Raw genomic sequence first — 11,777 nt, forward strand, 5'->3', positions numbered from 1 at the left:
GGCCAGCGCCGTGGCGCGGAGAGGAGGGGCATCAGCAGCAAATGCTGACTGACGTGGACTTTATTCAGCCTTGTTTCAGAATTGGGGCATGCTAGCAACCATGTCCGTTTAAAGCAGGGGTAGTCAAACGGCGGCCCTCCAGATGTCCATGGACTACAATTCCCAGGAGCCCCTGCCAGCGAATGCTGGCAGGGGCTCATGGGAATTGTAGTCCATGGACATCTGGAGGACCGCAGTTTGACTACCCCTGGTTTAAAGCATCAAAACCATGATCAGACCTGGAGTCATTGAGGGAGAGCTCTCGACTTAGTTATCTAAACGTTTCAGAAATAAGGATAGAAATACAGGGAGGGGGGGACCTCCTGTGAACTGTCCCCATTTTCCTATGTCTGGTCCTCCACCGGTTTATTGCTCCATCCCCCCCCCCCCCGGGTTACATAAGCTCAAAGTCCCCCAGGCAAGAGCCACCCCACACCTCTAAGCAAAGAGCTCCTGGAGGGGGGGGGCACAGAGCGGCCCTCCAAAGCAGCCCTGGCAGGATAGCTAAAACTGGGTGTTCGTATGGAGGGGGGGGGCTGCATCATTCCGACCCAGGCTGCTCTGCTAGCAAGGGAGCATGGCTGGGGCGCTCAGATACGGACGGGGCAATGAGCACATGCTTGTGGGCGTGGATGGGAAAGCACACCCGACTCCGTGACTCACTCTGAGTGAGAATCGTAGCTCGCTCCTCTCTGCCTTTCCTCTTTCTTGAGTGGTTCCAGCAAAGGGCCGAGGGACGCCAATTTCCTGCCCGGATGACTCAAAGCCGGGCCAGGCAAGGGGGAGGGGGCGTTGCATCATCCAGCTCAGCGCTCTGCCGGCAGCTGCCGCGTGCCAGCACCCCCAACGGGTGGCACGGGCCGGAAGCAGACGGGCAGCAGCCGCTGGGAAGGTGCCGGGCAGGGCCCGTTTGCAGGAGGAAGCAGCCCCCAGCGGGCCTATAAAGAGTGCCAAAAGCGCCTGGACGGCCGCCTCGCCCTGCAGAATCTGCATCGCTTGTGGGAGACTCCCGGGCTGGCTTGACGGCGTGTAATTCGTTTAATTAAAAAACTGCACACGCGGGAACTCCAAGGACGGGCGAGACCCACAAGACTCCGGCAGCCCGATGCTGAGGCAGCCGTGCGCAGTGGAGCAAGCTCATGCCCGTTCACAAAAGCTCATGATGGCCGGGACAAGGTTTGGCAGCCCTTGCTGGTGCTGCTGGACTCTGGTTCCGTTTGGGGTCAGCTTGGAAGCTTCCATGATCCTGGAGGACAGGATGCAACATACAAACAACTGAGCAGCACGGGGACCTCTGGGCATGTGCAGAGTCCCCCTCACTACTGTCAACGCAGGCACCCTGAGAAGTGCAGTTAGGCCTCAAACCTCCTTCCAGAAGCAGAGTGGTGTCCGGCAGAAGAGTTCCAAGCTGCCGCCGGGGCCCCGTAACATGCAGCCTGGTGTCTGTGCTGTGCCAAGGTGGGCACCCTGCCACCCTTCCCCGAGGTCTCCCCACACCCCCCGTGCCACCTGGAACCTCCATGTGCCTCTTTGGGTGCGCAGGAAAGCAGACACATGCGCTGACATCTGCACATCACGACTAGGATGACGGAGAATAAGAGGGGGGGGGGGGAAGACAACAGCACTCCCCATCCCAGGTACTGACCCAGCAGACCCCTCCTGGTCCCAGTCTGAGGGCTGGTAAAGCAAATGGGATGCTGCCTTGCCCAAGGCGTAGGTCACACAAAAGCACGGTCTCATTTAGACAAGGAGGGTCAGCGTGACTCCCATGCGGGGGGGGGGGGGCGCTCCACCAACTGCACATTTGACGCCACGGCCTGGAAGGCACTTAGTCACCGGTCACTTTGAACTACAGTTTCGAGTCTTGTGGGAATGCAGACGTCCCAGTGTGGGGAATCGTCCCTCGCGCATTATGCTCTGCATTATGTCTGAACCGAGCTGCTGCGTGCAGCATTGATTTGAGACTTGCACTTCTTGCCTGTAACAGGAGCTGACAGCCCGGCAGCATCCCAAGCACATGATAAGCGGTATCAGCAGAGAACAGGCCACGGGCAGGCCCTGCGAGGAGGCCCCGCTCATTAATGAAGGGGTCACGTGCCGAAACAGCAAGGCTTTCACGAAGCTGGGGAGGCAGCCCCGGATCCGGCATTTCCTTCTGCAGCCTGGAATAGTCGCCCGACAAAACCCGTTAAGCTCAGAGGCAAGGAGTCAGAGGTTTAAGCACAAGGGGAGCCAAAAGCCGCTCCTTGAAACCCGCACGGAGCCACACACACGGGTGCAGGAGAAGGTGGGGACTGCCCTCACGGACACAAGGACAGGCCGGGGGAATTGCACGGTCTCACAATCAACCCACCTTTGCATGCAAAACTACACAGTTAAGTTTAGCCAACTGGGGCGCTCCCTTCCTCTCGCTGCCAATCAAAAAGTGTCCTGCTCATTGTCTGACTGGGCATGACAGATTCACGCTTCTGGCCAGGCCTGGGGAGGCCCTGGTGCTGCATGCTCCCCCCTCCCCACCCAAGAGTTCCTTGGCAGAGCTGCTGCTGCCGGTCCGAGCAGACAAGTGACAGGCTGATCCAGTATAAAGCAGCTTCCCCCGTCGCATTACATGCTCAAATGTTTACGAGCAGTCTGCCAGAGAAGGAAGCGGCTGGCAGATGAAACCCAACTTCCGGGAGGGCGAGGGCATGACTCTAACGTTGTCGTGGCCGATACTGTGGTGTGAAATTGAGAAGCACATGTGTGTGCGGGGGGGGGGACTGCACACGCTCCGCAGCTGCTCACACCCCCTCAGGCCCCGAATATGGTCAAAACTGCAATGCTGCCGCTCCAGGGAAATGGAGAACTATTTACAAGGGATGCCCAAGGTGTCACTAGTCCCCTGCAAGGAAAAAACAAACATGGGAGACGATGGGAGTGGTTTGGGCCAGAGCTGCAAAGAAAGCATGAAAAAGAGCTGTTGAAAGAGCCACAAAGATGTCGGGGGTGATGGGAAACGGCACAGAGTCCTCTGAAGGAACGTGACCACGGATTCCCTTGTAAAGCCTGCCATGACAGGGCAGAGTCAGAGACCATTATGGGGTAGAGGTTTTAGAATTTCAGGGGGAGACGTGCAAAATGCAAGGATCATGCGGCTGGGGGAGGGGGGAGGGGGGTCCCTTGTCACAACAGTTCCAGGAGCGCTGCACAGACAGACACACACCAAACTTGCCCGTGGAGATGCGCATCGTCACGGGAAGAGTCGCTGGATTTCCAAATTTAAACCTGCACAGCACATGCCCCCATGACATTTATCCCGGTGCACTCATCCACTTGAGGAATTGGGGGGGGGGGAGGCTGCACACCCTAAGCAGACAATTCAGTGCCAGAGTAAACATCTCTCCAGCCGCCCCTGCTGGGCAGAAAGCCTTCTGCTCAGCCAGCCAGCCGCAAAGCGTTTTAGGTAGCGGAACATGACGGAGAGATGTTTGCCAAGAGAGGACTGAGAGGAGGCCGAACCTGCCTGGAACAGAAGGCTGCAGCATTGCCTTGAATGAGAAAAGGGCGCATGCACACAGAGGCCGGCCGGCCAGTCAGGGCAGCACAAGGCAGAGCGATTCGGTACCAGGTAGGGAGACCCCGAGAGCCTGACGTGCCTGCCAATCCGGGTGACAAGCCAGCTTCACTCTGAGCCCTCACAGCATGGGAGAGTCCCACTCAACAAAGCTCTCCTGCAGCCCAGCTGGAAACTGCAAACTGCTCTCCTGCAGCTGCTCCCTGCCTCTCCCCAACACCCTTTGCCACGCTGGTGCTGGTACAGAGCACACACACACACACACACCATTTCCCTCCCTGGTCAGCAAGGGGCAGCTGGGGCTCCAAACCCAGCCCAGGGAAGGCAGCCGGGTGCCCACTAAGCACAGGGGGCCTCCATGAGGGCCCAGATCGACCCACTTTCCCAAGCAGACACCTCCCTTCGCAGAGCGTCCCAGCCACGGAGGGAGGGGCTGGAAAGGGAGGGAGAAAGCACCAAAGTCATGTGGGCAGCCTTGCAAGCACCTCCTATCGATTCCTGTTCCCAGCCAGAAGCCCCATGGGACCGCGTGCGGTTGCCCAGCAACCACACACAAGACGACTCCCCTCCACACACCGGTTTCCTATTTCCAGCCTTGCAGTGCTGTAGTTAAATCAGCTGCAGCAGAGGGGGACACAAACGACACTCACAACCCACGTTGCATGAGGACGTCGCCGGTTCAGGGCCCAACATCTCCTGCCTAACAGTCCCACCTGGAGCCCTTGTCCGTCCATCGGAGTTCGAACTTCGCATCCTGCAAGGGAAGCAGTGGTCCTACTGTCCATGGACTACAATTCCCACAAGCCCCTGCCAGCATGCTGTAATCCACAGGCAGCTGGAGAGGCGTAATTTGGCCTATGGGGTATCAACTGCGTTTTGAGCTAGCCTGGCCCTTCTGCTCAACTGGGGCTCCATGCATGGCGCAGATGGCACAATATTATGTGTGCCTCTTAAGAGTGGGGACCAAAGACGTGATCTGCAGGCAGAATCCCCCGAAAAGTAATCTTGTCCAAGCCCCAAGTGAATGGAGCCACCCCGGCACATTATGGGTCAGATCCACTGGCCTGTGGCCAGGATGGACTTTAGAGAAGCAAGCAAATGACCCAACAGGAAGTGCATTCTCTTAGAATCACAGAGTCGGAAGGGGCCTCCTGGGTCATCTAGTCCAGCCCCCTGCACCATGCAGGACACTCACATCCCTCTCACTCCTCCACTGTCACCTGCCACCCCCTTGAGCCTTCACAGAATCAGCCTCTCCGTCAGATGCTCTCCAGCCTCTGTTTAAAAATCTCCAATGATGGAGAACCCACCACCTCCCGAGGAAGCCTGTCTCACTGAGGAACCGCTCTGACTGTCAGGAACTTCTTCCGGATGTTTAGATGGAATTTCTTTTGCATCAATTTCATTCCCTTGGTTCTGGTCTGTCCCTCTGGGGCAAGAGAGAACAACTCTGCCCCATCCTCTACATGGCACCTTTTTGCTTCCCTTCTTCTTCTGTGCATCCACAGCATGCACAGAATATGCGGCCAACCTCAAAGGTTCGTTCCACCTCTTTTTCAAGCCCTGGAAGGCAAGTATCCGGCAGGGCTAGCCTCCAAATTGCCAGGCGCAGGAACAACTAATAGTAGGTTTGTGCTAATCCCTTAAAGCACTAACTTGTTCACAGATGGCGGAGAGATTTCGGTGCTAATACTTTGGCTGTCAAACATGTATTATTTATATTATGGAGGTGGAGGCACAACTTTGGGACCCGGGGGGGGGGGGTTGCAAGGAGGGAGGAGGGGCAGGAAAACACATCAAAGGGTACCAGTTACGCAGTAGAAAAAAAGTTAGTAGAATCAGATCTGCCTACAATAATTTTCCTAAGCTAATAAAATGCATAGAAGGACTTAACTCAAGGCCTTTAAGAGGGGGGGGGGGGGGGGAGATAGCCACGGGAGGGAAGGTAAATGTGCTCTACACCAAAGTGACACAAAGTCTCCCCCCTCCCCAAGGCAGCCTGCATTTTTCTCATGGTCCTTGCAGGCAGGGCGACTGTAGCCCTGACGGTTCTCCCCAGGAATCTATAGTGAACTGCATGAAGAATCATTGAGTTGGAAGGGATCTCAAGGGTCATCTAGTCTAACCCCCTGCAGAAAGCAGGACACTCACTACTACTACGTGTAACAACACTCCCAGGGCAGCCCATCGGGGAGAGTGACGGGCTCGCAGGCAGTTTCAGTTGTCCTTTGCTGCTGGGCCACCGGTGGCCGTGGCCCGTCCCTAACCCCCCACATCGATCTCTTAAACCGGCTCAGCAATCCCAACGCAAAAGAGCCCAGGGAGAGCTCTCGCACCCTACTGCAAGCGTCCAAATGTCCTTGCGTGTGCAAGGAGTAAATCTGGAGGAAGGCTTCTTCGGCCAGAACAGCTCTTTGAACAAAAAATTCTACCCTTCTTCCCAGTCATGTGAGAAGACCCAACACCTTCCAGGAGCAGCCAAAGAAAGCAGACCACACACACACACACACACACACACACACACACACAAACCCTGACTAGTGTTCTCTTCTTTCCATGTTACCCTTAGCAATCCTGCAAGGTAGGCCACACAGAGAGAGAGGGAGAGAGTTTATGCACATGACAGTAAAAATAGCATTTGACGCCCAATTTTATGACAGGTGATGCTGGGGAAGCCCACATCACCTTCAGTGGCAAAAAGAACATGGCTTGCTTTTCCACCCCCCCACCCTAAAAGTTTTCCAAGCCTCCCCCCTCCTCCTACTGCCCATCACTGTATCAGCCTCACTTTGCCCCCCCCCCAATGTCAATATGCCCCCCTTGCACTTTGCTTCCTTCCGCCTGACGTGGCTCAGTCCGAAGACCCAGAACTTCGGCCCTGGAGAGCATCTCCGTGGACAAACACTGGAGTGTTTGCGGGAGCCAAGAAGCAAGGATGCCTCAGCCGCTGGACTGAGCGGGCTTATTTGCAGTTGTCTGAGAGGTTCCAGGTGGCCATGCACAGTCCGGAGTATTTCACAATTCGAATCTGCATCTGCTACTTCTAGACATGCCGGTTTCACAGGGTCAGACTATCCCAAATGCCAACGTGAGAAAACTCATCCACGGGCACAGCCCCCTCTGCAGAAATGCCCCCAGGCCCCATCTGCCAGCCTCTTGCAAGGCTTCTGTTGGGGGGGGGGGAGCTGCAGCCGGAGACCCACGTGGAAATGGGGTAAATGCAAACAGCAACGAGGGGGGACAAAGATCTCCGTGGCCCTGCAGGTGCCCCCATGGCCTCGCTGATTCCAGTGCTCTTGGACTCCCCGGCAAAAGCTCAGGGGCGTCCCACCCACAAACAAAAGTCTTGACCGTGCCCCTTGACACCCCGAGTCTGGCCCCTCCTGCCACCAACATGAGGACAGGCAGGAGGCTCAGACTAGGTGATGCCCACTGGACCATGAGGAGCAGGGTGGGGTGGGGGGTGGGGGGCGCACAGTCCTGCCTTCCGTCAAGGTGCCCAATGCCAGAAGACACAGGTAACACGTACAATTTGCCCCTGGGTGCATACTGTGCACGTACAATTTGCTCCCGGGTGCAGCTAATTGCTGGGAATTATTGCAAAAAAGGACAATTTGTGCCAGGCGGTAAAGCACGTGAAGCCGCAAGCTCGCCTGGGAGAGAACGTCTCAGACAAGGGGAGGGGGCGCACAAGGTCATGGCAAGACGCCCTACAAGAGGCAGCCTTTTCTCCCGCTTTGGGACAGGTCACAGCCTTCCCTGGGATTTCCAAGGCCCCCACACCGGCCCTCCGGCCCAGCATCTCCTGGCTGCACAGAGTGAAGGAAGAGCCAAGGGCTCTGGACAGCTCAGGTAGGGGGGCCAGGCCAGAATTCCTCAACCCACACCCCCACACACCCTGTCCGTGCTCCTCCTAGGGAACTGGGCCTTCTGACCTCTGTGAGGGGCCACCCCCAGTCCCTGGCTGGAATGCTGGGCTGCCACTGCCCCTGCATCTCCCACGATGCGTGCATTAATCTAGAGTTTGCCGTTTGATGCTTCTGGGGCCAGGGACCCCCTGCGTGGCCAGGGAAGGGGGCCTGATCTACAGGGCCGGGTGGAACTGCCTCCAAGCAGGCATGGGATCCCCAGAGAGATCCTCTCCAGCACTGTGGCCCTGCCCAGGCAAGCAGAGACCCTCGTTTCCAGCAACCTGAGGGTGGGAGATGCAGGAAAAACGGACTGTCTGAATTAAGGCTGAATTTGGGGGATGCAGCTGGAGGGCACTCTTGGAAGAGAAAAACTCTCGTTTTCTCTCTGGGCTTCTGACAGCCTGGAGACAGAGGAGCTGTTCTTTTTGGGGCCCTTGCTTTCTAACTACCAGAGGGAGTCTCCGAGGTTGAGAGAGCTCTAAGAGAACTGCGACCAGGCCAAGTTCCCCCAGCTGGCTGCCTGCAGAGGAGGAGGAGGAGTGGGAGTCCAGCCCAGTTCTCCACCACCCCCGAGGGTTACGCCGGACTTCGGCGATGGTTGTCCGGCTCGGCCCCCCCCCGTGGGTCGCCCCCCGTGCCCCTGCGGCCGTCCCGTCCCGTGGGGTGTGGGGGGGGGGCGCGTACTCACGGACGCAGAGGCAGGCGACGAGCTTGGCGGCGGCTTCGGGGACGAGGCAGGTGGGGAAGAGCGGCTTGAGCAGGTAGGTGGCGAAGACGTAGGCGACGATGTACTGCGACGAGGGCCGGATGATGAGCAGCTCGATCCAGAGCTTGAGGAAGGCGGGCAGGGCGCCGTAGACCTCCAGCACGTAGGCGTAGTCGCCGCCCGAGCGGGGCAGGGTGGTGCCCAGCTCGGCGTAGCAGAGCGCGCCCACGATGGAGAAGACGCCGCACGCCGCCCACACCACCAGCGCCAGCCCCGGCGAGCCCGCCTCGCGCAGCACCCCCGTCGGCGTCACGAAGATGCCCGAGCCGATGATGGTGCCCACGATGAGCGCCACGCCGTTCGCCAGCGTGATGCTCCGCTTCAGCGCCACCGCCCCCGCCGGCGCCCCCCCGCCGCCGCCGCCGCTCTCCGCCGCGCCCCCCGCGCCCGCCAGCATCGTCTCCGCCTCCGGCCCCGACGAGCCCCGCTTCTTCAGCCCGCCGGCGCCAACGCCAGCGCCGGCGCCGGAGCCCGACATGGCCGGCCGGCCAGCCAGCCACGCAGCCAGGCACAGGGAGCCGGAGGCGCCGCCCGGGCAAGGGCAAGGACGAGGCCGGTAAGCGGCCGCCGCGAGAGCCCCGCTCGGCCCCTCCGTCCGCCCGCTGCCCGCCTGCCTGTCCGCCCGCGCCCCCTCGCCCGGCGTCCCCGCGCGCTCTCCAACCGGCGCCCTCTTCGCGCCGCCTTATAAGGCCGGCAGGACGGCCCGGCCCAGCGCAGCGCAGCGCAGCGCCGCCACTCCGCTCCGCTCCGCTCCGCCCCACCACGTGCGCGCCTGGCCGCCCGGACGGCCCCCTCCCTCCCTCCCTGGCTGCCGGCGAGGAGGAGCCGCGGCCTCTGCGGCGCGCCTGGGGAGCTGCAGCCGGAGCGCGCCGGGAAGGGAAGGGAAGGGGAGCGCGGCCGCCCGACAGGTGCCAGCCAGCCCCGCGCCCCTAGGCTGGGGGAGCCCTCCTCGGCAGCCGCCTTCTCCCAGGGGGTCATGGGGAGATCTCCAGGCCGCGCCCTCCCTTGCAGACCCGGCGAATGGCTGATCGCCACCGTGGGATGGAAGGGGAATCCTCTCCAGGCCGGCCCGGATCCTGGAGATTTTTCTTTTTTTGGATGTGCAACTGCATTTGCCACTCATCCCCAGATACCCCCGCTGAATTATGATGGGCATGGAGTACCCCCCACCCCCGGAAATAAAAAAGTACTTCTGCATCCTCTCAGCCTTCTTAAATCACCCGAGAGGCAAATTCTGGGAGGTTAGAAAGGCATTCACCAGACCCACTTGGGCCGGGCATCCAGTTTCTTGTCCAGCATCAGCCAGTCCTCTCCAGTTTGATTTTTGGTGGGGTTTTGCCTGATCCCGCTATGCCCCCTAGTGGCTGCGGCACAGATCTCCAGGTCGGAATAAAGATTTGTTGGTCTTAAAAGGTGCCGCCAGACACTCAAACTGGATCTCGCAGTTGGGAGAACAACGGACCGACATTCCCATTTACGACATGCCCTCAGAAGCGTCGCTGTCCTGGCCGTTTTTTGCCGCCTAGCCCAATGTCACGTGTGAGCCGGCTGATCCTGGATAAAAACGCCACCAGCCATTGCAGTGCTCCGTCTCCCTGCAGCTGCCCCTTTGGCAATGGTGCCTTAGAAATGCAGCTTCCTGGTTCTGCCTTGTGAAAGCAGGGGAGGGGACCGTGACTAGAGGGAGGGGAGTAATATTTGGCATGAACAAGCCAGGAATGGGGAGAGGTTTTTAGGGCTGATCCTGCATTGAGCAGGGGGTTGGACTAGATGGCCTATATGACCCCTTCCAACTCTATGATTCTAAGTTCTGGGATGCCCCTTTGGCTTCTCTACTTGCCAGTCATTTATAAATGACAGATATTTCCCATGCAATCCAGTGAGGCCTCTCAGAGCCAGGAATCTCAACATTAGGGACTCTCACGTATTCTCCCTGTCCAGCAGCATTAAAGAAGGTATTTTCAACCGCAAGGTGTCCAGCTGGCCTCTTCACTGCAAAATCGCTGCAAAAAGCAAAATCTGCACCTGTTATGCTCCCCCATCAAACCTCAAACTCACCAAAATCGCACAATAAAATCAGAATCCAGGAGCACCTTTAAAATCAACAAAGATTTATTCCAGATATGAGCTTGAGTGCTTGCACTCAAAAGCTCACACCTTGAATAAATCTTTCTTGTGATTTTGTTTTGTTGTGCTGCTTCAGACCAACATGGCTACCCATTTGACTCTCACCCAAATCAAGAGTAACCATCTTAGCCACACACCAGATAAAGGGCGGCCAGTGCTGAGTTTTGCTGCCCCCTATTGGTTCCCTCCCTGTTCTGACGCATGGGTCAAAAGGGCAGGTGGGAGTCTCTGGCGAGGCGTGGGCACTGCCCCTTAAAGCTTGGTTTGCCAGGCTGGTCAAATAGAATGCTCTTAGGAGAGACCAGCGATCTACAAGATTTGAACGCTGCCCCCACTGTCTCTCCCCTGGGCCACATGGTCAAAACGCAGCTATGCTCCTCGCCAGCCTGTCCAGAGCTTCATTTTCCGCTTTGCAAGGGGAGTGGGCAGGGTGTGGCCAAGGAATTATTCTGCCCTCCTGAGCTTTGATGTGATTATGCGTGATGGGGGAGCATCAGTGTGGGCCATTCTGAGTGCTCAGGCCTTCCTATCTGGCCACAAACCCTTTGAAGAGGACTTGATTATGAAATCAGGTTTCCATGTGCTAACCCTCAGTTTGTCACATCAAAGAGAACTCTCCTCCTCCAGGCTCAATTATGCCTGAACCAGAACTGAAATGGGCCCACGACTAAGAGACGGCCCATTGCCAGCTGCTGAATACAGCCGGGCGGGGGGGGGACGACCAGCTGGACCCCAAAGGCAGGTTCTTCCTTGCACCCAAATACAAGAGAGCCCATTGTCTGGACCGCTCCTTGCGGGGCTCCTTTCGGGCGCAATCCTGCCACCAACAAATCACGTGGCACAGGACTTTCTTTTCTTCCAGAGCCCTCGTTGTTGCACTGGACTCATTTGGGCACGTCTGTTCTGAAAGAAGCGGCAATCTTTGCTTGCATTTCTTGCCGGGGCTCGTACTACCCCGCTCGCCTTTCACGAAGCAGCCGAATTCCTGCAGAGATGCCCACATTCCATCAGGCGGGGGGAGGGAGGGGAGCCGGAGGGCCAGGCCAACCCGGGGACCGTCCCCTCACGCTTCAAGAACCGCCAACTGGCGCAGGAGACAGTTTGCTTAGTCCTCTTTGTAGCTGCCGCTCAAAGGAAGAGGCAGACACAGACTGGCATTTCCCATGCAGCCCGTTTGCGCCTGAAGTCCTTCTTCCGCGCCACGCAAGGGCATAATGAACCGTCACATTACCGGCAGCGAGTCTGGCTTCCGCCACAGTGGGCCATTGTGCTGCTTGTCCCATTACGAGGCTGCCCAGTTCAGCGGTTTTGTAGTCACACGGCTTGGGGGATTCGTTAAAAGGAATAAAACCAAAATGGATGTGGCCAACAGAACACAAGG

The 11,777-nt window shown here is 58.1% G+C and overlaps 1 protein-coding gene across 1 annotated transcript in view; it reads right to left on the bottom strand.

Moving 5' to 3' along the window:
• The window catches only part of SLC7A5 (solute carrier family 7 member 5), a 30,452-nt gene extending 21,536 nt beyond the window's left edge, over window positions 1-8,916 (bottom strand). The window contains exon 1 of the mRNA XM_077309456.1: window positions 8,192-8,916. Within this exon, the coding sequence (XP_077165571.1) occupies window positions 8,192-8,747 (556 nt within the window). The 5' untranslated portion in view covers window positions 8,748-8,916. The remainder of the gene's footprint in view (window positions 1-8,191) is intronic.
• Between the last annotated feature and the right edge of the window lie 2,861 nt (window positions 8,917-11,777).

This window comes from Paroedura picta, chromosome 14 (assembly GCF_049243985.1).
Source record: "Paroedura picta isolate Pp20150507F chromosome 14, Ppicta_v3.0, whole genome shotgun sequence".
In the NCBI taxonomy this organism is placed as follows: Eukaryota; Metazoa; Chordata; class Lepidosauria; order Squamata; family Gekkonidae; genus Paroedura; species Paroedura picta.